Source organism: Raphanus sativus, chromosome 6 (assembly GCF_000801105.2).
Source record: "Raphanus sativus cultivar WK10039 chromosome 6, ASM80110v3, whole genome shotgun sequence".
Taxonomy (NCBI): Eukaryota; Viridiplantae; Streptophyta; class Magnoliopsida; order Brassicales; family Brassicaceae; genus Raphanus; species Raphanus sativus.
The window spans coordinates 27,317,715-27,345,655 of record NC_079516.1 but is presented as its reverse complement, the minus strand read 5'-3'; the positions used below and the strand labels follow the sequence as shown (position 1 = coordinate 27,345,655).

General features: G+C 33.2%; 4 protein-coding genes and 1 long non-coding RNA gene across 7 annotated transcripts; 2 read left to right on the top strand and 3 right to left on the bottom strand.

The window, feature by feature from the left end:
• Nucleotides 1-1,053: 1,053 nt before the first annotated feature.
• On the top strand, nucleotides 1,054-4,058 carry LOC108807395 (uncharacterized). The gene is made up of 2 exons (XM_018579676.2): nucleotides 1,054-1,568; nucleotides 3,595-4,058. The coding sequence occupies exons 1-2, from the start codon at nucleotides 1,123-1,125 to the stop codon at nucleotides 3,875-3,877; spliced, it is 729 nt and encodes a 242-aa protein (XP_018435178.1). The 5' UTR covers nucleotides 1,054-1,122; the 3' UTR covers nucleotides 3,878-4,058.
• A 4,067-nt stretch (nucleotides 4,059-8,125) lies between these two features.
• On the top strand, nucleotides 8,126-10,144 carry LOC108807319 (uncharacterized). Its single transcript, XR_001942723.2, has 2 exons — nucleotides 8,126-9,536; nucleotides 9,648-10,144. It is a non-coding gene; the product is annotated as an uncharacterized LOC108807319 (long non-coding RNA).
• Nucleotides 10,145-16,667: 6,523 nt separating this feature from the next.
• On the bottom strand, nucleotides 16,668-17,605 carry LOC108810024 (non-symbiotic hemoglobin 1). Its single transcript, XM_018582152.2, has 4 exons — nucleotides 17,411-17,605; nucleotides 17,216-17,330; nucleotides 17,025-17,141; nucleotides 16,668-16,942 (listed from the first exon to the last, which is right to left on the bottom strand). Exons 1-4 carry the CDS (start codon nucleotides 17,521-17,523, stop codon nucleotides 16,805-16,807), a joined length of 483 nt encoding a protein of 160 aa, XP_018437654.1. The 5' UTR covers nucleotides 17,524-17,605; the 3' UTR covers nucleotides 16,668-16,804.
• A 4,231-nt stretch (nucleotides 17,606-21,836) lies between these two features.
• LOC108806274 (plastid division protein PDV2) lies at nucleotides 21,837-23,251 on the bottom strand. The gene is made up of 2 exons (XM_018578343.2): nucleotides 22,864-23,251; nucleotides 21,837-22,541 (listed from the first exon to the last, which is right to left on the bottom strand). The coding sequence occupies exons 1-2, from the start codon at nucleotides 23,122-23,124 to the stop codon at nucleotides 21,939-21,941; spliced, it is 864 nt and encodes a 287-aa protein (XP_018433845.1). The 5' UTR covers nucleotides 23,125-23,251; the 3' UTR covers nucleotides 21,837-21,938.
• A 1,234-nt stretch (nucleotides 23,252-24,485) lies between these two features.
• LOC108813415 (probable E3 ubiquitin-protein ligase ARI2) lies at nucleotides 24,486-27,506 on the bottom strand. Of its 3 annotated transcripts, none has more exons than XM_018585957.2 (7): nucleotides 27,198-27,506; nucleotides 27,040-27,072; nucleotides 26,484-26,757; nucleotides 25,887-26,367; nucleotides 25,260-25,808; nucleotides 25,029-25,177; nucleotides 24,486-24,938 (listed from the first exon to the last, which is right to left on the bottom strand). In XM_018585957.2, exons 1-7 carry the CDS (start codon nucleotides 27,312-27,314, stop codon nucleotides 24,814-24,816), a joined length of 1,728 nt encoding a protein of 575 aa, XP_018441459.1. In that variant the 5' UTR covers nucleotides 27,315-27,506; the 3' UTR covers nucleotides 24,486-24,813. The 3 variants fall into 3 exon arrangements, with proteins under 3 accessions (XP_018441459.1, XP_018441460.1, XP_056845224.1); XM_018585958.2 differs by having other exon boundaries at nucleotides 27,040-27,084; nucleotides 27,198-27,338; XM_056989244.1 differs by lacking the exons at nucleotides 27,040-27,072; nucleotides 27,198-27,506 and adding an exon at nucleotides 26,911-26,953.
• Nucleotides 27,507-27,941: the final 435 nt, after the last annotated feature.

Below are 27,941 nucleotides of genomic sequence, written 5' to 3'. Positions count from 1 at the left end.
TGAATAGCAAAAGTTTCCAAGTAACAATTTTGAACATGGCGGTTTGTTATTGACTGTTTTATCTATTAATCCATTTGTATCATTTTTACTGTATTTGGGTTATCAATAGTATTTCTATAAAAAAAAAGATAATTACTTATTGATAGTGTTACAATTTTGCTGTCTATGTGGCAAGTTCAAACTAGGCATGGCATCGGGTAAAAAGGTTCTGTTCGCTTACTGTATTTGGGTTTGGAGATAATTTTGCCAATTGAACCGAATATATTATTTGGTTTAGTTTAGTATTAGGTTAAGCCGCTACCATAATACATCCTTTCTACATGTTTTGGATATGACACGGATAAATCAATATTTTATCTAAGACCTAAAGAATCTAAATTATTGATCTAGCTTTTGTTCAATGTTATACCTAAAATTGTGTGCGTTTGATATAACTATCCATATATCGGAAGACTAATATTCACAAATGATGAACTTCTGTTTTATATTCCTGACAATGGTAAAGTTGTAGGACAAACTGTTGTGGATAATTAAACATTTTCAAAAAATCAGCGAATGATCATGTGATATATAGAAACGTGGCCAGATGGGTGTGTCAAATACGTTATACATGTAACTAGGTATAAGCGTCTAGGCAAAAGCAAATCCAAATCAGTCTCATGTCATTTTGACATATATAGTGTTATGTATTTCATGTAGCAAATTCTACTTATCTTTCAAGGACATGGAATTTTAACATAGTTTTACAAGTTAGAGTAGTTGTTATTATATCTCCCAGTGTCCAGTGAAATACTTTTTTCGTTTCAAAAGAGTAGAATTTAACTGGGAGGAAAATGAAGGTTTAAAAAATAGAAAATTAGAAAATTTCAAGAATCATTTTGCAATATATAGTCTCATCAATTATGGGCTAAAGGTTTTATACCATCATATTCTACATTCTTATTCTCTCTTTATGGACTTTCGTACACTTGCAGCAACTTAAAGATTCCACTTGATAACTCTCCTCTCTTTTTTGATGCTTCAAGTCAGATTAAAGCTTCTTGAAAACCCTCTCTATAAATTATGATTTTTTTTTCCAAATTTATGTACATAAAACATATTCTAAAAGAAACCTGACTAAATATGAAATACGCAGAGATATCTCATTTTAGTCACCCAAAACATAACCTTAAATACGACTACACCGAGAAGCCCTTCAAGTGTGATGGTTGCAATGAAGTAGGGATCGGCTCTCGGTATCGCTGCTCCAATGATCATCAAAGCTGCGATTTCGATCTCCATGCACACTGCGCGTTACCTTCCGCCACCATAACACATCCTTTCTACAAAAAGTGTACGTTTCAGTTTTTCGCTAAGCCGCCAGGGAATGAAAGACGGTACTGCAACGCGTGCCAGAAGGACGTGTCCGGATTCGTGTACCATTGCAGGGCATGCGGTTTTGATCTTCACCCGTGTTGTGCTATGCTTCCTATGGTTTTGGACGATGGAGAGACCAAGCTCTTCCTTCACCGCAAAGTTAGCTCGTCCTGTCATCGATGTGGAAGAAAAGGCCGTAGCTGGAGTTACAGGTTTCTCTTCTTGATTCTATTCCTTTTCTTTTATTATTATTATAGTATCAATTTGAAATATTATGATTTTTTTTTAATTTTTAATTTGAGATAAACAAAACAAATCAAATTATGATTATGAAGAAAACATAAAGCACCTCCGACCATTGATATCCAATGGGTATCTTAATATTAAATTAAATAAAAATTAAGAAATTTGAGAAAGAGACAAACAGAAGTATCCAAAAATGGATAATATTAGACATCCTTGGAAACTTATGACCATATGTCCATTTCTAATTGATTCAATTTATCTAAAATAATTAATTTTAATCAGATACTTAAATTAATGTTAAAATACTGACATTTTTAGCTAAGAAACCATGTTTTTATTAGAAACTTGCCAATAAGGTTGCTGTATTTATTGTGAAAATTTTCATTGATGTTTTAGTCAACATTAGCATATATTCTAAATCAACATCTCTGGAGAATATTTTTAATAAAGCAACTTGAGTTAAAATTTGGATTACGTTGATAGTTTGATTCGAGAACATGAACTTCATCTTTATACGTACCGAATATATGTTTAGAGAAAAACAAAGATTAAAGCGATGGCATTCAAACAAGGATTTAAAGCAAATCTATACTATTAAAGCAGGATCCTATTGTGATTTTTACTAAAAATACCCATTTCTTAATAAACATTGCATATTTCATTAAGGACAATTAAGTAATATTAATAATACATCTATATTGGGTCATTTTTTCTTATCCAGCCCACTGCCATATCAGATCTTTCTTGGACCGATTAAGAAATCAGCCCACTGCCCTTTTCTTTTTAATCATTCTTAATATTGTGTGTAGAGAACAAAAATTAATTACTTAATTATTATGTTTTTTCTTTTTTTAACATAATTTAAGCATTCATAAAAAAATTTGAATTTTTTATTGAAAATTATAAATCTTTATTAAAAGTATATAATTTTTTATTTAAAAAATTAACCACATAAAATTAATTTATCAGAGGTTATACCATTCGGGTACGGATCGGTTCTTTCGAGTATAGGGTTTTTTGGGTTTTGAAATTAAATCCCATTGGAGTATTATAAAATTTCGAGTCGGATTCGAGTCGGATCTTTCTGGGTCCGGGTGGATTCGGTTCTCATGCATAAGAATCTGAAAAATAACCAGATAACCAAAGTATCTAAAGCGGGTTCGGTTATTTTACTCAAAGTAACCAAAGTATCCGATTGGGTTCAAATTTTTGTATCCAAATTACTCAAAAGTAACCAAAAGTAACCAAAAATATCCATTCTATACAGTTTTTTGGGTAAACTTTTATCCAAACTATCATATTTTACCCAAAAATACTCAAAAGTACCGAAAATAAATAATATGGTTAACTTATAATATTAATTTAAAAATATTAAAAATTATAAATATAATTAAAACATATATTTTAAGATATATATTCACATTTCGGATATCGTTGGATATTCATTCGGTTCTCGGTTCGAGGCGGATTTGGGACCGGTTCTTCGGATACAGCAATTTAGAACTCATTCGAATATCTACCCCGGGTCTAATCGGATTCGGGATCCTGATTTTCGGGTCGGTTTCGGATTGTTTATTCGGATCCGAATATTTTACTCAGGCCTATACTCATTTAAAATGAAACACGATAAAAAAAGATAAAAAGTTCAAGTCTTTTATAAAAAAACAAATAAATGAAAATATGGCATTTACTAAATATTTGTCAATTTAGAAAAAATAAAGGAAAATAAACCCGCGCTTTGAAAGCGCGGGTCAAAATCTAGTGTCATTTAAAGTTTAAACACAATACTTTCTCCTTTACTTAAAGAAATGAACTTGTGTGATAATTGGTATACAAGTTACATAACGTGCACTTAAGTTATTGCGTATTATTTGTCACAAATACTATATTTCAGAGTTTAAAAACAGTTTCTAAAATGTGGTTCATATAAATTATAATTTCTGTGATTGATTAAGGATGTCACAGTGTAGAAACCATATGAACTAAATACAGGTCGTCTTGCAAAAAGTACAATCTCCACGTAGCGTGCGTGAGGGAGATGTTGGTGGAGAATTGGCAGGAGCTGTACAATGGACAAAGTGGTAAAAGCATAGAAGGCAAGAGCCTGGCGTTAAAGAACACGCTCGAGCATCACCACCGTAGCAGCAGCAAAGGCAAAGTCCAGAAGTGCTGTGAGATCGCTGGAATGGCCGTGCAGTTCGTTATCTCTGCCGTGCTTGGTGATCCAACGGCCCTTATCGCCGGAGTTGTAGGCTCCCTCATCTCCCGAGGATGATCCACCTTCTAATTAATGATATCTCCATCTTCCTACTTTGGGTGTTCACTTATCGTGTTATATATAAAAACTCTTAACTAAATCATCAGACCAGTGAAGATTTATTTGACCAATTATCGTGTTACATATAAAAACTCTTAACTAAATCATCAGACCAGGGAAGATTTATTTGTTCATTTCCTATCTGATGTGTTATTAACATTCAACACAATTTTTGCCAAACAACCATCATCTAAAGCAATTGATAATGGAACTCAAACGAGCACACACGTTCTGTTTTTTCACACTCAATCTTTCAATTCTCGAAAACAGAACGAGAACAATGTTCAATGATCAGTAGAAGTAACAATTAAGTCATCCAAGAGTAGGAAATTTGAAACTCCAAATCATATATCAGAGGAATGCAAATAAATCGCCAACTAAAGCTACATCGACATATAGTTCTTGCTTCTTCGATAATTGTATGTGCATTGGCGTTATCAAAATTCAGAATTTCAAATGTAATGTTACTATGACACCGCCGAACGTAGATGATCAGTAATGACACAGTCAATGCTCCCAGAAAGCCAATTTTGAGGTTCACGGAATACTTCCAAGTGTTTTAACTAGCAATCTGAGACCACTGACGCTCATGTAAGTATTGATCTAGGCTTTTCAATGGGACCGAATACCTGAGAGTTAGTTTGTTCCAGGCAAAGACTAATATCATATAGAAACTCGTCAGTCGTAAACATTCTTTATACATTATATTTACTATTTACTCGAGACATCTTATAAACGGTTTATAGTTTTATTCCGTAGCCTACTTCGCATCAACGTTTTATAGTAAACATATAATAAAAGAGACGTTGCAAGGACAAAAAAATACTGATTTTGCCCTTCCTTTAAGTCCAAAAGAAAAAAGTCACCCGCCTAAGGTCACCTGCACATACGAATGAGTCATGAGTAACCACCAACGAGTTTACTCAGTGAATCTAAGATCTAGCTACACATTCAATCATAAACAAGCAATCACAAGAAAATACTACCACTGATTTGCCTTTTCTTCAAGTCCAAAAGAGAAAAGTCTCCCGCCTGGTTTTCATCTGCACACATGAATATTCATGAGTAACTACTAAGAGCATCCGCATTAACAGATTTAAAGGGGTTCATGGCACGAGTTTTTAGGGCTGTATTGATAAAAGAAAATGAAAAAAACGTTTAATTCCGTGAACCGATCCTTACGCGTGAACCCGAAGGATGGGAGTTCAAGCCACGTGTCGTGTTCTCAGTCGCCTGTTCCTTACCCGTCGGAGAAGCTTCCTGTTCCTTACCCGTCGGAGAAGCTTCTCGGTGAGGAGCCTGTGGAGGAGACTGTTAACTCTGAGCGGGATAGTATCTCCGTCACCGTTTGTTTTCAACCTTTAAGGTATGCAATTAGATCCGATTGCCGTAGACTAGATCTGCTTAATATTGCTTTTGTTTCAATGGCCTCTCCTTAATATTGCTTTTATTTCAATGGCAGAACATCGCCATGTTGGTTCAAATAATTTCAGTTTGAGAATCTGAATGCTGTAAGAGTGTAAGGAGATCGTTTATGCGAATGTCTGATTATAAGGATATAAATTTAGTCATTTGTGCGGTCTCCACCAGCTGTATGCTTTGAGGGTTTATGTAAGAAGATTATTGTTCTTTAGTTCTGCTGAATTTTATTGGTTCTGGTTCTATAGGGTTCGTTTGAGCTTCCACGGGGTCAATCTTCTAGAGAAGGAGATGTGGAATCTAGATCCAACTACACATTAATTTATAAACACAAGCAATTGCAATAATGCGTAAGTATGATCATGCAAGTACTAGTCATAATCCATCACTATAAAATATCATCTTAATCATCACTCCATATCACCCCTTCTTTACTTATACTTAAATATAGGTATATGCTAAGCCCAAAACCACATAAGCTAAGATCTTAGCAGGTAAATAACTGTTGATAAAAAAAAGCAGGTAAATAACTATTGTCACCAAAAGATAGTCACTTAATAAACATCCGACACTGGATAGTCATCCAGTACACAGTACACGGTCCTAGGCTGCAATCACGTAATTCCGGATTTTTGGGCATCTTGAGCTATAACGTGAAACACTCAGTGTGGATCAATGATGCAACACTCATACATAATCTAACCATTCAACTATCTCAACTCACCTTGAAAGAATTATTGAAACCGAATAAAGGAAGGTTTGAAACTGAATTTGAGCAATAAGCTTAAGTAAACCAAGGGATCAAATAGCTAGACAGAGTGTCATATTGAGATAGGAAAACTGAACACAACATAGCATAAGTACTACGTTTATTCAATTGGTTGAGTTCCTCAGCTTACATCAGTTCACTAGATGGTTCAAGGAAAATGATCAGTCCATGATCAACTTATTACTTAGAGAGGAAACGGATCCACTAGATGAACTGGATTGATCCTTCAACTTCACTCGACCACTGACCTGAAACAGAGCCGGTCTGAGCACATGATAATCAATCCGTCAATAATAATTAGCTTTAGACATGTATATATATATACATCTGTTGAACACAATTATGTGTTGCTTTCATAATTACATTACATATATAGTTACAAAATAAAAAGAATAATAAATAAAATAATTAAATTATATAAATAAAAATGTTCAACTCTATAATCGAATTGAAAATAGAATAACTCCAAATATAGAATAATCTCACCCACTATTCAATTATAAAGTAGAATTAGAAGAGGTTTTACTCTATAATAGAATTTAGTATAAAAATAGAGTAGAGTTGCAAATGCTTTTAGTAACGTCACCATTACCACAATTTTCTCACGACAAAACTTGGATATACATACATTTTAAGTCAAATCCTTCGACGTTTCTTTGTGATTTGATTTCTGCTCTCAAAACGTTATACGATAGGGTTAATTTTGTTAATGGTTTTTCTAAGTTCGAAATTCATAAAGACATATATTTTAACAATTTCTACGGACTGTAAGTCTGCAACATAAATATTTGATTTGAAGGTTCTTTATTACGGGTCCGTATTTAATTTTAACACCTGATTAGAATAAAACATGCGGTTTGCGCATGGTAAAATTATATGAAAATTAATTAAAAAATATTGTATGTAAAATAAAATTTATATTCTTGATAGGATTAATAATTTTGTTCTTTAAACAATTTTTTAAATTTTTTTTGTTAATTACATAATTTGTTTATTGATGAACTGATCTCATTTTTAAAATATCTTAGGTAAAAAAAGTCACTTATCGAATAAGAACTTAACATTGAAGCCACAGAATCTCAGGCCTACTATTTGGTTACAATGAAACTATGTCAACTCGGTTTTATATTATAATTTTACAATTCAAAAGTTAATTATGGTTATAATAAGTTTACGTTCACGTGTCGGTCTTATTTATTTTCAATATTTTCTCTTTTTATATCGTTCTTTTTTCATTTTTGTTACTGCTTGATATAAGTATTGATTTTTAAGTTTTTTCTCACTTTGTTCTTTTATTTTGGTCTCAGATTTAGAAATGTTTAATATTTAAAATTATTAAAAAGATACATACTTAGATTAAAATATGCGTCTTGTGTAGAATAAATATTTTATATTTATTACTTATTTTATATTCTTCTACATATTATGAAATTGTATATTAAATAACTAAGAAATCAATTACTATCTAATCTATTAAAACTGAAGTACAAATAAGATTTGATCCTGAGTTTTCCTCAATAATTACCGACTCATGCCACTCTATTTGAACAATCCAACATTAATTTCTGCCAGACTTTGATTATTACATTTCAACGAAACCCATTAAAACGATTTACAATATCTATTTGGGCCGGCATATTATCATATCTTAGAATTAAAATCAGATATTGACTTCTTAGTCAATACACGCATATCAGTATATGATACCGGAAACAAAATGAACCGGAAACAAATTGAACCAGAAACAATATATTATATATAATATTAATTCACATAAATTATGATATTAATGCAATTTTCTATATGTATATTACTACTATGGTTTTCGTAAAACATAATCTGAGAAGATAGTCAGCTGGTCATGTTTCGGTCATTATGTATTACGAGCATTCGGTTAAGTAACCAACCATTTTTTTTTACTCAAATAAAGAAAATAAATTTAGTCATTTGCTTGTAAAACTAATTAACATGTGTCACATTCATTGTCAATGATATATTAGTGAGTTATAATTATTCTGTAGTGTATAGTTTGCCAGAGAATGATTAAGGTGACTCTAACTCTGTTAATTGATTTTTATGCGTTTGAAGCAATTATCCTTTTCGGTAAATTCTACCCGATAGTAATTTATTATACATGTATGTTGCACTTTAAAAAAATATAGGAATGCTTTTTTTATCTATATATTTAGGATGAAAACAACATTTTCTAGTATTTTTCTGAAAACAAAATCATTCCGAATTTTGATAAGCTTGTTAGTATAAAGTAATACGAACAGCTATGTGATATCTACTTACTTTAATGAATTTTAGTATTTATTTTTAGTTCTTTTATGATTATTTAGATGTTTTTAGTTCATATGTGTTTCTTCCTCGTTCTCATCCTTCTAATCCCAGTCATCTCTTTAATCTCTGTTATGGGTTGAACTAAATAACAGAGTCCGATTCATGATTGAAGATTTCAGCTCTCTCTCTAAGGTCTTCATTTCATTCCATCCAACATCACTCAAACCGGATCCTCTGTATTCGATTGGGTAACATCGCGTACGCAGTGCTCAGTGGGCGCTTAAGATCTTCAGGCTGAGCTTGCTTTGAAGATGTGGAAGCGTTCCCCTCAAGTGGTCGTTGAAGGTTGAGAACTTGAGAGTGAAGGAGGAAGGCGAATGAAGAGAAGAAGCGCTTCAATGGAGCTTCTGGTGATGTTGATTATACGTCGGTGGAGGTAGACGTGCAGGAGATAGCCTCCGGCACTGTAGAGCTTCGGAGTCGATGATTCCCGCACCGTTTGCGTTCTACCCAGAAAAGCAACACGTATTCGTTCATGAAACATGCGTCTTCATTTACTTTCATCTTATCTCAATTGAGTTGACCGTGTTGGGCTATATCATTTACTGTAATGTTCGTCCTTGTAGATTAGGTTCAATTGGGCTGGTCTGTAAACGATATGGGCTGTAAACATCATTATGTCGACAAAAAAAAAGGTTCATATGTGTTTATGCATATAAACGGTTGGAGTTTTCCTTTGGTTAGGTGAAACTGAATTCAAAAAGAAACAAAAGAGAAAGGACCAAACTGCAAATAGATGTAACTTAAGTTGTTTATCAGATCGAGGGTCTTCCACACCTAGATCGGCCGATTTCAAGCTCTGGGATTAGGCTCGTCGCCTGATGGTGGGCAAATCGCGGTTTTGAGATCATCTGCAATTGTATGTGACATCGATGACTGTGGGAGCTGAGATGGCTGTTGGATGTGAGCTTAGAAGGTCGCGGCGGTGAAAAGATGAACGCGACTCACGCCGTGGAGAAGCTTTGACACGAACACGGGGGCGGCAATCGCGGTTGCACCATCGGAGATCAATCTGATCTGCGATAGAGATACATGAGAAGTTGTGGAATGGCATGGCAAGGAGTCGAGGTCGCTGAGACAAATAAGGTAAGAGAAGAATTTTGGTATTAGCCATTTCTCTTAGAGTAAGTTTATTTCGTAAGTTAATCAGATTGAAAATATGATTCTGAGAAGATGATGTCTAACTTTCTTTTATAGTTGCAGGTACACTGTCTCACATAAGAGAAGCTCACATTTAATAATAGATCGTAGTGGTTCGATTAAAAAGGGTTTTAAGGCGATGCGTCTGTTACGTTGAACGTTTCGATCAGTGAGGAAGAAGACCGAAGGACGTGAGATTACCGCCAACAGATTCATCACGTCAGCGTCGGCGACTCAATCTCTCGAGGAAGTGGTGAACCCTAGAATCAAAATCGACGCTTAGGGATTCTCACTATTGAGATGGGTCAGTAAACGTAAAGCCCACATAAACTGTAACCCATATTTTCTAAATGAAACGCAACGTTTATATATAGGACACGTGTCGTGCTCCTGTAAACTGAGTTTATGACCTGTCTGCTGAGGTGTCTTCACCAGGAGAGAGTAAACCCAATTTTATATAAATAGATTGCGGGATCATTGTCAACCAACTAAAAATCAAATATTTTATTCATGTATATGAACAAATCTCGTGTTGGAGTTAATATTTTGTATTATACAGATCTTTGTTTAAATTGCATTCAATAATACGGAATTAAATACAATATTAAATATATTTCCTAACAAATTCTGTATATATGGAATACGGAATTCTAATATTTTAAAAAAGGAATAAATTTAATTTAAAGGAATATTACAGTAGAATATGCTCTCTTATCTCCCATAAATTAAGCCTAATTAAATACAATATTAAATATATTTCCTAACTAAACGTCATCTACTTGCATATAAATACACAGCTTTCTATCAACTCAATGCACAATCACGTTCTGGCATTAATGTGTGTGTTATTACTAGACCGTAAAATGACAAACCAATTATAAACCACATCATATCACTTTCCTACCTATCTTTGTTTATAGTTACTAAAGCATACAATTACAAAACCATAACATTACAATTCCAATGTTTAAGTTCACTATTGTTTTGGTTAAATATGATCTACCAATTTTTAAATCATAACAAAATGGCCCAATTCAGTTCATTAACTTGGACTTGCTATATATAATTGCTAGAGATCTATATTTTTAAAATATTTTTTGGGTTACTTTCCAATACTTTATATTGTTGTTGTCTAATTTTTTTTCATTAAGTACATATTATAACTTTTAAATATAATCTTAATCATTAACTTTATTTTATAATTTTATAAAAACACACAATATCTAAACTAAATACTCTAATATTTTACACAATAATGTTTTTGTTATCAAGTCCAATGAAAAATACAAAAAATAATACAATGTTTTAGTTTAAAAGTGGATACTAACAAAAATGAACAATATACACCAATATCAAAACTCAATAACCAATGAAAATAGAATATTTTTACAACAGACAAAAACATATAATTATGTAGAATATACATCCGTGCGTCCGCACGGATCACTATCTAGTTATGTAATAAATTGGCGTTCACATATAAATCAAACGATCACTCTTGTTTGTTCGCAATCATTTTAGGGTAAATATATCAAAATAATCAATCTTATCTATGTATATGATGTATAACTAAATTTAAATGATATTAAGATAGATATATAGTATACTTTTAATATGGATATTTATTAAATGGAGTTTCTACTTATATGATTTTATGATTGTTTGCATATTTGTGTAATAAAATTTTACACCAATGGATTATTTTTTAATGTGGAATGTTTTTTTTTTGTCAGCAGATGTGGAATGTTTAGTGGTTTTAATAATTTATAATCATTTTAAAAAAAGCAATGAAGATTTCAAAATTAAAATATTAAATTTTCAATATACGTTCAATATATGTTAACTATGTATTTTCATATGATGTATAATTTAATTTAAACGGTATGAATATATATATATATATATATATATATATATATATATATCACCTATCAAAATAAAATTATTTATTCATGTGGTTTTATAATCATTATATTTATCACATAAAAATTTAAACTTTGATGACAAAAGTTTATGTGATACTTTTAACAATTTTATTAATTTATACTCGTTTTAAAAAATTCAAAATACAACATATAGAAAAAATCTAAATGTTTATCATATGATTAAATGTAATTTTGTAATTTATTTTAATAATAAAAAATTAAACAAAAAATGTTAGAAAGTATACTGATTGTTAGCAAATCTTTATTATTTAAAATCACTAATTTAATTTAAACGGTATGAAAAAAAAAAATATATATATATATATATCACGTTAGGTAATTTCATAGGTTTTATTTAAGGAAATAATATATAATAAATTTTAATCTTATAGATAAATGGTCTTATAATGGATATAATATACAATATAACATTCTCTATCAATTTAATTTTGGACTAACAAAATCTCAGTTGATTTTTCAAACCGCCATATAAATAAAATTAATATTTTAATTATGTTACAACTCAACATGACACTTTTTAATTAATACAAACTACAGATTATAACTTTTAAATGTTTGTCTATCAATATATAAATGATTCGTAATTTAATTGTAACGATAATAATCTTACAGTCATATATTTCTGAGAAAATAATTTTGATATCCGTGTAATACCAATATAATTAAGCAGACACGTATGTTCTAACTTAAAATAATAACAAACTCAGTTTAATGGTTTTTTTTTGGTACGTCGACTTCTTTTGCCAGTAACCGTAATTGAGTCTTGTAACGCCTGATGATGTTGAAGGAAGAGTTTAGTATATTCTTCAGCGGTTCCAGTCTCATCCGCCAACACTTTCCCACACCAATTGCAAGACCTGCGAATTATTTCGACAATTTACACAAATTAAAAATTTGATAACTACAATAGTTTAAGGTAGCAAAATTATGAAAAATTCAGTTACAAAGAAAAATTATGAAAATTGATTATTTGGTGAGGGCATTTACTTGACGGAACCATCTTTTCCTTCATGGCGGGTTGGAGTGTTAACGCCGCAGTGACCACACCACATCGTTTCTTCACCGATCTTTACTGTCGACATTGTGGTTTACCAAAAAATAGTGATTGACACAAATAAAAAATTAACGTATTGATTTATTTTCACTGAGGTGTGTTTATATAGACATTACCGATTTCCTTTTCGGTTTAGGAAAATTGCATTAAAAGGAAACAATCAAAAAGGAAAGATATCTTAAGTCATTCAAATAAATAACTAAAAAGAACATGCTGGTAAACTGGATTCACCAAGATATTCATTGAAACATTCTTTTTTCTTGCTTGTTTTTAAGTGGAATTAAATAGAGAAGCACGAGCAAGGGGAGCGTGCAGGAGCATTGTAAATTCTTTGTAACAAAATTATTTAGCTTTTTTTTGTAACATTTCAAAAATTATTTAGCTTTGCCCCCAAAAACTAATATTTTCTTTCCCACAAGTATTAGCAATTTAACCCATGTAAGATGACAGACAACATTAACTTTTTTTTGAGAACAATAAACTACTCTATCGTGATTCCACCGGTTCAGAACAACAACATTAACTTAAAACTAAGAGAACTACAATGAGTCTAAAACGCTTTTGGATTTACATCTTAAACTCTTTAATTTGGATTTACATCTAAAACTCTTTTTTTTTTGCACTCTTCGATTTTTCTTTTCTTGTTTGTTTTTGTAACGCCACAACCACCCACAATTAATAGATCACCTATGTCTGCTTTCTTGGATCATGGGGTCCATTCCGTTCCAACGGTCGGTTTGTTAATCATTCAAAGATTAGAAATCATTATTATTGACCCTATAATTACCACATGATATTTTTTTGTGCTTTGTCAACTCGTACGATATCGCTAATCACTTCCCGATAAATCACCCATCATTCCACTACTTCAGCCTAAGCACCCTTAATTCTGGAATTCTAAACGGATGTGTGACGGAAAAGGTAAGTCAACTTTGTTGACATAGGTAGCCAAATCAATTCTCTTAAGCATTTCCATATATCACAACTCAGAATGTTACAATTCACCCCCTCTCAAAGAACGCACCGTCCTCGTTGCATCCTACGACATATCTCAAGACGCCTCTCGGATCAGAACCAAGATGGCTAACCAGCTCTGATATCACTTGTAACGTCTCGACCGTCCACGGCTAATGGACCACCCACGCCCGTTCTCTCGGCCTGTGGGGCCCATCCAGTTCCAACGGCCGGTCTTTAATTTTCAAAAGGCTCAGAATCATTATTTATTGACCCTGCAATCACCACCTGAACTTTTCTCGTTCTTTGGCCTCACTCGCACGGTATCGTGGATCACTTCCTGATAAATCACCCATCATTTCACTATTCCAGCCCAAGTATGCTTAACTTTGAAGTTCTAAACGGATGTATGACAAAAAAGGTAAGTCAACTTTTGTGACATAGATAGCCAAATCAATTCTCTTAAACCTTTTCATATAGCACAACGCGGGATGTTACAATTCACCCTCTCTCTCAAAGAATGCAATGTCCTCGTTGCTTCCCGCGACAGGTCTCAAGACGCCTCTCGGATCAGAATAGAGATGACTAACCAGCTCTGATACCCCATGTAACGCCCGATCGCCCACGGCTACCCACACACGCTCACTCGGCACGTGGGCCCATCCCATTCCAACAGGCAATGCGTTAATTTTCTTAGGCTCAAATCATTATTTATTGAACACGCAATCACCATATAACATTTTTCGTGCTTTAGTCTCATTCGCACGGTATCGCGAATCACTTCCCCATAGGTCATCTCTCTTTCTACTAATCCAACTCAAACACGCTTAACTCTGGAGTTTTAAATGGATATGTGACGGAAAAAATAAATTAACTTTGGTAATATATGTAACCAAATTAATTTTTTAAAACATTTCTATATATTACAATTCGGGATGTTACTGTTTCATTATCATAACTTTGACATTATCTATGTCACTCTGGACTTAAGACTTCGATTCATTTTGTAAAACTTCAAATGGACCTTGACCACTTGTATCATTCACATGTAAAAATCCAAGAATTTTTTTTCTCAATTTTAATTAGAAAAAATAAAATAATCTACATACCTCAATAGCATATATATTTTTAATTATTTATAATTTTTGGTAAAAATTGTTCGTAAGTTAAGAATACAATATTTTTACTAAATTAATTATTTTATATTATAATTGTTTTTTATCTTATAATTGTTGTGTGGTTTTATCATGAGATTATAATTGCATCAAAACCATCACACACTAGTCACTACACAAAACTAAATAACTAACCAGAAACACCTCACCACCACACAAATCACTTTTTGTTCTTCAAGAATTTGATATTAATTATTGTAATCTTGATATTGTTCTATCATATCATTTTAATTTAAAGTGCATTATTCAGTTTCATATATCGTAAAAATTTTAATTCTACGATGCATTTTAGTGTTGAGGAGGCTTCCACATGCAGCAATCGCTCTTTTGAGTTATATTACTTATTAGTCCAAGTAGGGATGGCACATTCAGATAACCCTTGTACATTGATCGATATTATGTGTTTCTTGAGCTCGAACAAAACGTTCCTTTGTTAAGACAGAAAGAAATAAAGTAATCCTTTTTTCAGAAAAAAAGACGTTCCTTTATTTCTCCATACAATTTTTTTTTGTCATCTAGAATTTTCATTAACCTGCTCAACCGAGCAATTAGAGTTTTACATTTACAATACCAAACCACTTCAGAAACATAAAAGCCATCCAAGCATTACACAATGCCAATAGCTAACTATACCAAAAAAATCACCCGTTAGATGGAGATTCACTGTCCATGATCCTTACCAAAAAATGCCACACGTTAATCACTAGGGACCAACACCAGCAGAGGACAGTCTTTCTTCATTTTCAAACTGTTCCCTAAGCCAAAAAGGAGCATCCGATGCTACATAAGACTCCAAGTAGCCACCCTTGAGAACGCTTTGTGCTATGAAGAAAGACCCTCGGTTTGTTGTCCTATCTTCTTTTTCCGTTCTCCACCATTCTATTTTTCCAAGTCTCCTCATTATTTCTACCTGCTGGTACTTGAAATTTGGCCAAGCTCTGGGTCTTAGAACAATACCAGTAAGTGTTGAGTCATCTATAGCAATGATTATTCGGTTGAGATGGTGAGAGTGAAAGCTTTGCAAAGCCCATATCAGTGCTTGATATTTGGCTTCTTCTAATGATCGAACATTGGAGAATGCCCTTCGGCTGTGAAGCAGCACTTTTCCTCTCTCGTCTCTAACAACCCACGCAGCACCATACTTCCTTTGATTTTTGTCCCAGTGAACACCAATGTTTCCTTTCAACCAACCCCTTGGAGGACCTGACCATGACTTCTTTACAACCGTCATCGCTTCAAGTTCTTCTTTCTCCTTATTTTCATCATTTCTCTACGCCAATAACCAAAACTCTGCTTCCTCAAGAGCTTTGACCACAACATCCGTAGCAGTTCTACTTCTAGCTTCAAAAAGGATTCCATTCCTAAACTTCCGAAGGTACCAAACTAACTATGGAATCGAGTTTCTCATATCTTCAGATATGGAACATTTTTCATCATCAGCATCAGGGTGTGGAAATTGGAGAAATAAGATACCTTATCAAATCCATTTTCTGGGTATAGAACATTTGCTAATGCCCAGACTTGTCTTGCCACAGAACAATGGAAAATGATATGGTTTGTTGATTCACCCTGAAAACCACAAGCTTGGCAAACCGGATCCATTTTGATCCCTCTCTTGACTAATAGCTCTGCCACCGGAATGGCGTTGCTCACTGCTCTCCATATGAATGTTTTGATCTTGGACGCTGTTAGGATTTTCCAGACTGCAGCTTTTAGTTCATTTAGTGATGGGCGAGGCGAGCCTCTGCTTCTCTGATTTCTTCTCTCCGTACAGTTTATATATCCATATAATTGTTCCAACGTTGGTACGTACAGTTTATATAATTGTTCCAAGTTCCAACAGTATACCATCACCCGTATTAAAGTATTTGCCCAATAAAACCTTCCTTTCAGCTTTCACTGTAAATAGTGTCAAACAATAAAATAAGAAAAGAAAAAGACTGAAGCGTAATCTGGAACTGCAATCCACACGTGTTATTATAATTCAAGCAAAAGCCAAACTGAATACAAACAAGTCATATTCAAAATTTGACTACAGGTTTTGTAATAAGTAGACATCTTTTGCTTATTATGTTAAAATAGATTTTAGTGAGAAGGCTTCATTTCAGCTTTAATGGCAGCAACAAGGTGATCATAAGCCTGACCCCAAGCAGATTTCATTTCCGGTGACCACATCTCCGGCACCGCCTCCTTTATCGTCTCCAACAATGCATACTTGGTCACCTGCAAAATTATATTATATTTTCTGGTTTATTAAGAATACTAAAACTCTATTAACAACGAACAATTGAGATATATGGCTAACCTCAAAGTGTTCATCAACGACGCCGTATTTAGAATGATTGGCTCCTAGCCTCTTCAGGGTTGTCTCCTTCACTGTAACTTTTCCTGTTTTTCTCAGCTGTGCTGCTGACTCACAACACTGATAAAGCCAAAACTCAAAATATCAGTTAAAGATTAAAAAAAAGAGAATTAGAAAACCATAAATCAAGTTACCATGACAAAAACAGACATGGCATGAGGCTTGAGCTTTGGGTTTTGCTCAGCAGGGATGGGTGAGTCTCTCAAAAACGAGAACAACTTCTTCGCTGTTGGTGCAATCTCAAAGATCCTACATTTTCAAATGTCTTCATATCTCAAGTTATAATATATACAAATTGAAAAAAATTCAGTGCGATCATCAAGGCTTACTTGATGAATAGTTTGAGACCCAAATCAGCTGAATTTTTCTTCATGACACTCCATGACTTCACCACAAGAGCTTCTTGCTCTTCTGTAAACACGATCTTTCCCTCACTCTCCATATCCTCAGAGACTAAATTACTTGATATACAGTTCTTTTCCGTAATGATAACTGTGTGATCTTATTAAAATTAGGAAAGATTTCCTATGTATATATAGGTTTTGTTAGTGACCCTTTTGTGTTATCCAAGAGACAAGTACTTGCTAAACAAGTTCCAGATAAAGTTGCCAGGCAAAGAAACTAAAACTATGTGCTGGTATACTGCAACAGAACGTGGTTTCTCATGGATGAGTTATTTGACTTATCTTTTGTCAAACCACAATAATAATAAAAATGGATTATTTCATTATTTTACTTATTAATAATACACTAGATGACATTAATATCGCAGGATAATATCATTTAAATATACTTACGGTAAATAAGTTCTGTATATATTTGAATTTATAATAAATTTGATAAATTAAATTTATTGATAAAATCGACAAAAACTTTTTTATATTGATAAATAACGGAAGATTAATATTAAATTATATTTTATTATATTAATCATCTTAACACATGTATTTTATAACTATCAAAAATGTAAATAATAAAGATTCTATTATAATACTTGGATATATGATATAAATATATTTTCGAATTTTAACCAATATTAATTACTAAGTATAGTTTAGTTATGTATAAAATTAATTACTAATATTAAAATAATTTCAAGGCATTCTCAAATATAATATAATAGATCCCACTAAACATTTTCAAGACACTAGTATGTTTATTTTCTTTTATATTAAATATAATTTATTAATAAATAAAATTAGGATGCTAATCAAATCTCTTAGACTATATTTGCGAAGTGATTTGCCACATATCCTTTCTACAATCAATTTCACAAAACAAATATGACATGGCTACTAAAATTGATGACATGGCTTCCGGAAAAATATAACATGGATAATTTCATTTAGTGTTGATTTATTTTTTTGTCAAACTTATTAGAATATGGTAATAATTCATATATTATATTTAATATTGATATTTCTTTTTGGTAAACTTTTTTAAAATATGGTAATAGCTCATACATCATCTACAAAATAAATATATTCATATATAACATTCCAAATTTTGAAATATTATTATTTTGTATAATTATACAATTTGTATTACTAAAACTTTCAAAACTTTCTACAATTTAAAAAATAAATAAATATCTAATCGTAAGATTATTAGTTTCTTATACATCAGTAAATTTTATATATATTGTTTAGGCTAATTTTTTATAATTATATAATTTTATATCATTTTTATTAGTTTATACAAATTGATTTAATATATATCAAAAATATATTAAATATTAGTAAAAAGTAGTAAAATCTATGATACTTAATAAAATTTATTTTTAATATAAGTTAGATTTAAAAAATTTCTTACTGCACATGGTGCAGGAAAACACCTAGTATATCAATAAATTCAGATGATTTTGAAGAAAATACGAAACATAGATGATTTTATTTGTCTTATAACTACAGATTCATATTTTGGTCAAGATCAAAATTATGTAAACTACAATCAAATATATTATTATTTCACTATTACAAATTATATAAAATAAGCTAATACATTAAAACATTAAGCCACATATTCTATAAAATATTATTTTAAAGATTACCCGAAAAAGATATTTAATATAATATAATAATATACTTACTTTCACTTGTTTAATTATATTCTAACTCTTACTTTCACTTGTTTAATTATTTATGCAATACATGCTATACATGATCAAAAATTATATTCGAACTCTTACTTTCACTTGTTTAATTATTTATGCAATACATGCTATACTTATGAAGACTTCAAAATTTTGATCTCTACATCCAACTCATTATGTATATACATTTTTCTTTGAAAAAACAAGGACAAAAAATAAAATTATGAACACATATTATTTAGTATTTACATATGATAGAGTTTCTATTAATTAAAATCTCTTATAAGCTAATTAATATATATTGCGCTACATATCTTATAATAAATATGATTTTAAATACTGGTTGCAAGGAGTTCACCATCAGCTATGTTATATGTCGATTCGATCCCTCCGGTTTGGCTAACTGAATCGGTGGAATCACGATAGAGTAGGTTTATTGTTGTCAAAAAAAAAAAAAAAAAAAAAAAAATACTGGTTGCAAAATATTTAGAATTCTATCATAATACTTATCTCTATTTATTTAATAAAGTTTCAAATAATAATAAATTTAAATTATTTAGTATAAATTTAAACTAATGATTCATTACTCAAATTACAACATTGGGATGGATTCTTGAGATTCATGTTTAACCGTGATACTTGTTCTTCAGTGTTTGGATTGACCGTAGATTGCAAACTCATGCTGGATACTAACGTCAAGAAATGTTTTGTGTTCATTGGTCATTTTTACGGGTTGGTAAGGGGAGTAAGGAACACAGTACGTCACTTCCATGATAGGGATGACCCACCATCTACTAAAAACGCCAATGTTAGGGTTAATATCTTGAAAAGAGTTATTTTTATTTCAACTATGAATGTACTAAATTAATTCTTAATCAATAGGTACACTTGGGAGAGAATGAAGCATCCGTGTTTCAATATTTCAATCAACAACTCCTGAACCTGTTTGTTACCGTATATGCATGGGTCTGCTAATATGAGGCACATCCCGCAGTAGACATTAGATACTTTTGAACGTTTTCATTGGAAATTTTTATCATTTGTAACGCTAATAAACCCCAAAACTCCAATTTTCAGTTTGATTCCCAAATTAGCTGAATTTTTTTTTCAGTCCATGACTTCATCACCACAAGAGCCTCTTGCTCTTCCGTAAACAGTCTTTCCCTCACTCTCCATAATCCCCAAAGACAAAATTACTTACTATAAAATTATTTTCCGTGATGAAAACTGTGCCATCCTAGTACAATAAGGAAAGATGTTCTATCCTATGTATATATAGGTTTTGTTGGTGACCCTTTTGTGTAATCCAAAAGACAAGTACTTTTTTAAACAAGTTCCAGATAAAGTTGCCAGGAAGAGAAATTAAGGGGGCTTATTGATTGGTGATTTGGTAAGATTTTATTCTTTTCTCAAATCCCACCTTATTGGATCTAGGATTTATAAAAATGATCTCAAATCCTTGGTTATTGGACTTATCATTTATACAAACTCTAGCCAATCCTCCCTTATTGGAAAATTTAGGATTTCATCTGAAGAAATATATCAGATATTATCTTGAATTGTCTGAAAATGATTTGTAGTTAGAATTAGTGAAAACAAATTTCAATGTTGTAAATAGATATTTGAAAAAGTTATCAGTTTTTGTTTTTTTTTCATTGAACTTCTGAATGGATTAAAAAATATTGTTATTTTTCTCAGCCTCTAGTTTCTTCATGTAAAAAAGCAAGAGAACTCATTTCAAAATGATACTTCAGGAAAAAATGATCAGGAAAAAGACTCAAAGCATAAAGACAAAAAGAATAGTACTGTAAGTATATGAGCTTCTTCAAGTTTGCCTTTCTTGTAAGGTTTTAGTATCTAGTTGATTAACGCTTAGAGATTCCATACTGGGATGAGGACGAATATGTTTGCTCCGCGAGATAAAGCAATACTCAAAAAATGCCCACGAGATAAGTAATAATAACAAAGGAAACTTACCTCCTTAAGGTTTTGCCTTTTCTCTTTCAAATAAGGATGCAGTTCCTTCGGGTTTACTTTGACTACCTGGTAAATAAATCATAAACTAAATCATAAACTCACTTTCTTCCAGGTTTGGATCAGCCTTTCAGGTTGCTGACAAATCCAATGAACACCAATATTCTTTCTAACAATATCCCATTCTAGCAACTCACTATAAGTCTCTTCATGTACAACCTTGGCTTAAAAGTTCATTCTATTTTGCTAAGCAATCCCAAGAATCTGTATATGTGTAGTGATGCAAGACTGTCCAAACATAACTACAACCTGCAGTTAACTGTAAGAGCTTAGATATGTTCTCAAAACCCCTGCAACTTGGAGTGAATAATTAAAAAAAAAACTTGAAGTAGAGCTTCACGGATCTGCACTTTCTTAAGCTTTGTAGCTATTACAATTCTTTGATGAACAACAAAAGATAGAACTGGAGATGTAACTGGGAGAACATCTATGATGGTTGTAATATCACACATACTTGAGTTTCTTTGACTAATCTCTCTTTGTCAAACCAGAATAAAAAAACAAGAGTATTATCTCATTATTTTACTAATTAATAAGACATTTTCCTACAACTACACAAGTGGTGCGAGTTGTGATACATTGAATCTACCTGATCAAACATCAGAACAGAGCTTTCTCAAACAAGCAAGAACAAAACTTTGGGAGAGTTAAAGAGATAAAAGGTTGAGACGTTTTACACAGTGGAGGCAGTAAAGATTACAGAGAAAGGTGTTTTTTTTTTTTAATTCAGTTCAACCGTATCCGTATGTTACATCTCGTTTTGCAACCACCGAGTCAAAAGGTATTTCGACTCTTTCCTTCACAAGACACCTTGCTTCACCGTCTTCAATCACTAGAACTTTCCCAGGCGGGCACTGATTAGGTGCTCTGACTACTCGTTGAGGGAGAAGCCCCAGAAGTTTGAATGACACACCTCTTTTCTTGATCTCTGGACCATAACCGGAAGCAGCCAAGACTGAAATGACGCCGATGATTGGTAGCATGATCTTTGCAACAGAGCCGAAGAAGCGAACAACTCCACTAGGACCCTTGACCTCTGCTGAGCCAAACCCATTTGCATCTGCAGATTTCTTCTGCTTTGACGGTAAATAAGGTAAGTAGGCATTGTTATTATCCAAACCGAGGGAGAGAGGAAGAGGAGGGTGAACAGGGTAAGGAGGAAGTAGAAGATCGTTCTCATAGTCAACTCTTTCGCCAGCAAAAGTTGAAGCCTCGCTTAGCACTTCAAGTTCTTTCCCTTTGTACTCCTTGAGCTTCTCAAGCAACATCTTCCTGCTGTAATCAATCTCAGAGAGAGCTACTTGCTTCTCATACTGTTGTCTTTGCCGTAGATTCTGAATGTCATTACAAAAAAAAAAAAAATGCAATGAGAATCAAGACAGTGAAAGCAATTCGAACTCAATGTTAGTAAAAAGCAGAACTAACACTTTCAATGTTCAATGCTATTAGTAAAAGCCAGAAACTTTGAGTTAAAAGCAGGATTAACACTTCCAATGTTCAACGTTACACTAAAAGCCAGGAGCTTTAGGTTCCATATCTACAAGTTACAGAACAATGAACATAAATTCACAAAAACCAACTTCAAGATTGGTCGGGTTTGGTCAACTCAGACAACAAGACATTGAAGAAGCAGAGGGTTTTTTATAAAAAAAAAACCTGTAAAGCAGCAAGCTGAGACTCAAGAGATTCGAGAGCATCGCGTATACACAAAAGCTGTTCACCAGATTCTTCTTCATCATCCACATCGTCAGAGCTGAATGAGTCAAAATCCTTTTCTTGAAGTCCAGTGATCTCATCTTTCTTTCCTTCTCTGGGTGAAGAAACATCGGTGCTGGAGGTTTCGATACAATCGTTGATCTTGAGTCTTAGCTCGGTGGCTCTGGCTAGAATTAACCCGATGCCTTCTTCGTCTTCCATTTTCAGCGAAAGAAAAAAAAAAGAGTGAATGAGAAAATTGGGAGTTTAGGGTTTTTTTTTGTAAGTTAGAGAAGGAAGAGACAAGTTTTGATTTGGACTTTGCTTTGGAGTTGGTCGGTCCAGTGATGTTGTGAAGTGAAGGCGTGAGTGATTGTGGTTGGCTAATTCTGATTTCCTTTTTTCTTTCTGCTGCTGATTTAATCAACGGCCACAATAATTTAATAAATTCTTTTCTTCTTTTTGTTATTTCAATATTTATTTTATATATGCAAAAAGGGAAATTGATTCTAATCTTGAATTTTATCATAACGATGACAAAACCTATCATTCTACATAGATTATGAAAAAGATTCCAAGTACTGTTTTTAAGCCAATTTAAAAACATATCATTGTTTGGTAAAAACTATGTCTGATTTTCGGAATTGAAAAAAATGGTAATTAGACAAATCCAATGTTTTGAAAACTCATCCAGACACTGAACCAGACGATTTATCGGGTCACTAGATCATTGGGTCAACCGCAGGTGAACCGCAAATTAATAAATGAACTAATTTTATTATATAATAATATATTAGCTAATAAAATAAAAAATAAAATTATAGAAACTAAATTTAATACTTTATAAATATTTTTAAAACATAAAATAATAGTTTGGATATGTATATATTTTATGTTTAATAAACATTTAGAATACTTAACTTAAATTTTTATGTTTTTATTTTCATTTGATATACAAAATATCAAAAATAGTTTAGATTATTTAAAAAAATTATAACTAGTTAAGAGTTATGACATCTAAAAAATCAAGAATAAAATTCATAAATATTTATGTGTAATATGAATAATAAATTAAACTCAAATCCAAAATAAATCAAAAGTAAAATAAATTGTAATAAATTAACAACTAAAAGAAGTTATCTATTGGTTCAACCGGTGGTTTGACCGGTACCGGATTTTAGGTTTTAGCGAATTTTTATGGATTTTTAAATTTTGGGTTTTTCACAAAATCCAATCCGGATTTATTTTGGGTCACCGGATTTATCGGTTCAACCACGGATCCGGGTCGGGTTTTAAAACACTGGACAAATCAGGTCTATATAAAGATCACAACAAGATTTCACGAAATAGTGAGAACTAACAATGTATTTTGGGAACTACCCTATCTACAAATTTCATAAACTATGTAAAAAAGATTCTAAATTCAGATTTGAACTGATCCAGAAAAACTAACTATAGCTTAGTTTTAGCACGTGAAAGCAATAGACGTTCCCATCATCCCCAAAACAAATCTCATACTGTCTTAATTTAGACTTATATTAAAGAAAATAGTATAAGATATGACTTATATGACATGATAGTCATAACATAAATCAGGAGGGATCCTCCAAAAGCAAATTACTACATGGGTTAAACATTTACACATTGAGGCGTTGAGAGAAGCCTGAGTTCAAAGGCAGCTTCTAAGCAACTTACATAAGACTACCAAAAAATACGATCCACCATAACCAAAATTCTGTGTAAATTCCGAACGAATTTGTAAATAGAAGATAAGCAGACTAGCCCTTTTCCTCAGAACCGAGGAAGGGCAATGTTAGTAAAAGTTTTATCAAGCAGAGGGGTTTAGGGTTATGATTTGTACATTTAGCATGATCTGGACAAAAAGGGTGAGGAGGGCAAAGAATGATGAGTTCATTTCCGCTCAATGACATCCGCTGGCAAGTTTAAATCCAGTAAAGTGGTTTGATTATTTCTGTAAACTCCTTCTCTTCTGGGACGTTTCCTCGAAGAGCAACTTGTGTCTTCTGAGTTCCATCCTATATATTAAAGAGTTGATACAGTTGGTGTGTTACTAAACCATGTCCAAAAAGGGTCCCAAATTATCTCAAGTTTCAAAATTTTTTAACCTGAATTCGGAGGTTGGCGTTTCTCACCGGCAGCTTCACGGGAACTAATAAAGTTCGATGCTCGTTCTATTCCATTTGATCTGTATGGAGCAATGTTGTGGATGCCAAGTTGCAGAGAACCCAGCAAGTCATTCTCAATGCACTCATACCTGCAAAACCAAGAATGTTAGTTTTCCATACACATTTTTAGCAATCTTTTTTCTTTTAAGATAATTAACAACGAAGGCCAACATTTTTTTGCAGAGAGTATCCACTGCAACAGACAAATTTATGACTTGAATCCTTATCTGCACGACTTTATCATCAGCGAATTGATCAAAGGGCTCTTCCAAGAACTGGGAAAGTTTCTCAACGTTGGCTTCAAGCTGCTGCTGCTGATCCTCAAACAGGTTTTGTTTTATTTCTCTCTCTTCAGCACTCATCTCGTCTTTGAACAGTTCTTCTCCAAACATGTAAAACGCGAAAGGGTATGAATACGAGAGAACTCGCCTTGATCTAAACAACCGATGGAGCCCGTTGGTTACCCAGCTGAAGTCTTTAAGTTGTAACTGCCTTCTCTCTAAAATTGACACCTTTTCGAGGATAGTATCACTAAGCCTATCCTCTAGCTTGGAGGAATCGATATGTGCCTTGTAACGGTTATGGTAATGCATATACCGGTAAAGATCCCTTTTCGCTCTCTCCAGCTGTTTCTCTTTGTCTTCTTGGTACCGACCACAACTATGACCCGAGATACTAGACCAAGTGTGATCCCTTCCCGTAGCTTCACCACACAACCAACTGCAGACAAGAGATTCATCACCAGCTGACAAAACAAAACAGAGTAAAAAAATTGAGAAACAAGAATGTAATCCTCACCAAAAAGATTGTCCGCAGAGACAAGTCACGAGGTTGCATCCACCATTCTTTTCAACGGGTTTGTAACATTTGGGACACGGCTTGGTGTGAACAGTAATCCAATTAACAGTCTCAGACTCATCATGGCATTTTTTCCTCCAAAGCTCCCACATGGAACAAGAGCAAGGGGAGTGGGCTTGATAGGAACAGCTGAAACAGAACTGAAACCCACAAGAGCATTCAACTTCACAGAGCTCGTCGTCCTCAACACGTATTGCATTCCCACAATGCGGAGTGCTCGGACACCACTTCACCATTTTGTTGTCTTCGACGTATGACTCGATAAGAAAACGATCAAACTTGTGTGCTAAATCTGGTTGGGTCTTACTAACAAGACTCCGGACAACATCTTCATCGCAAATAGCGTTGCATTTGTAAGCCATGCATCTAATCCTTTTGCTCTTACCTTCATTTATCATTACAGCAAAATGCCTAGCCCAACCTATAAGGCAAGCAAAACCACACAACATATAAACAAGCATGATAGCTACTAAACTCTAAACCATAATGAATCAATAAAACTATGAATCCAAATGGTAGGGAAGTGGGAGTAGTCACAGTTATTGCAAAAGCAGTGGCCACAATCCATTCTTGTCATGAGATGACCTGCTACGTCGTCTACGCAGATATCACAACTCATCATGGAAGAAGGAGAAAAGGTGGGATGATCTTGAACAAGTGTAAGACCGGCACGGGAAAACAAGAAATCTTTGCCTTTCTCAACAAGAACAGCAAACAGTTTCTCAACGTCCCATCGGTGATGGATAAGAAGAGTCCGAGCATGGTGCTCCTTTAGCGATAACAACTCCATCACTCTCCGCAGATCCTCCCTCTGCACTTAGATTGAAAAAAAGGAACAGTTTGATCAAAACTGAAATTAAAACAGAAATTTAACTGGGCTTCGTAGCCTGGTGGTAATGGAACCTCGGCTGAGGTGCCCGCCACCCAGCTTCGAAACCCAGCCACAGCGATTTAACATCCTTACTGCTGGGGCGCTGGACCCCTTCGGGGGATATTTGGGAAAGTGGCTGCCCAGACACCAGAGATATCAAAAAAAAAAAAACTGAAATTAAAACAGATCATATGATCGTTAAGAATCATGGCTGTTTTTCACCTGTGCAGCCAAAAGCGATTCCTTTGTAATGACCTACACAAAATGCTGATAAACGATTAGGAAACAAAAAAAAATGATTAGGTTTTGGATGACCAGTGAGATTTGAACTGAAGTGGAACCAAAACTCACGAGACAGCAGCTCATCAGGGGACAGTTACCTTGGCGGAATTTACTGTGGAGGAGAGAGGTTGGAGATTGGATTGATCATGATCAAGGCCGTCCAGAGACTCTTGATCGGAGGTGTAATAGTAACCGTCCTCCTCGCCGCTCTCCATCGATCAATCAGTGATTTGGGGATGATTAACTGATGCTGTAAGGAATAGTAGTAGGCGAGATTAGGGTTAGATTTTCGCCGGCGAAGGGGCTGAATCGCGTCTCTAAGGCTCAAATCAAATGGAATCGCCACAAAGATTTCAGCTAAAGTCCACAACAAACACACTGATGCCCAATTACGTTATACTCTGACCAAACGACATCGTTGCATTCTTTAACAAATTAACTGATGAAAGTTGTTTAAAAAAAAAAAACTCAAAACAAGCATAGGTGGGACGGGTCAGGTATCTGGGAAATTTCAGGTATCCGAATCTGGATCCTTATCCGGCAGATCTATGATTTTAGTATTTTTATCCGGATTTGGATTCTTGGATATCCGATTGTCGGATATTTTTTTAAAAATTGTAATATCCGGCAGGTATTCGGATCCGGATTTAGAACCTTAAAATATATAAAAATAATATGAAAATATAACAAATATTAACAATAATAAAAATAAAAATGTACATAATGTTTATAATTATTATTATGTATGCTATTACAAATTTTATATAAAACATATATATTATTATAAAATGAAAATATAATAAATAAAATTAGTTCATATATATAGATATTACTATTTTAAA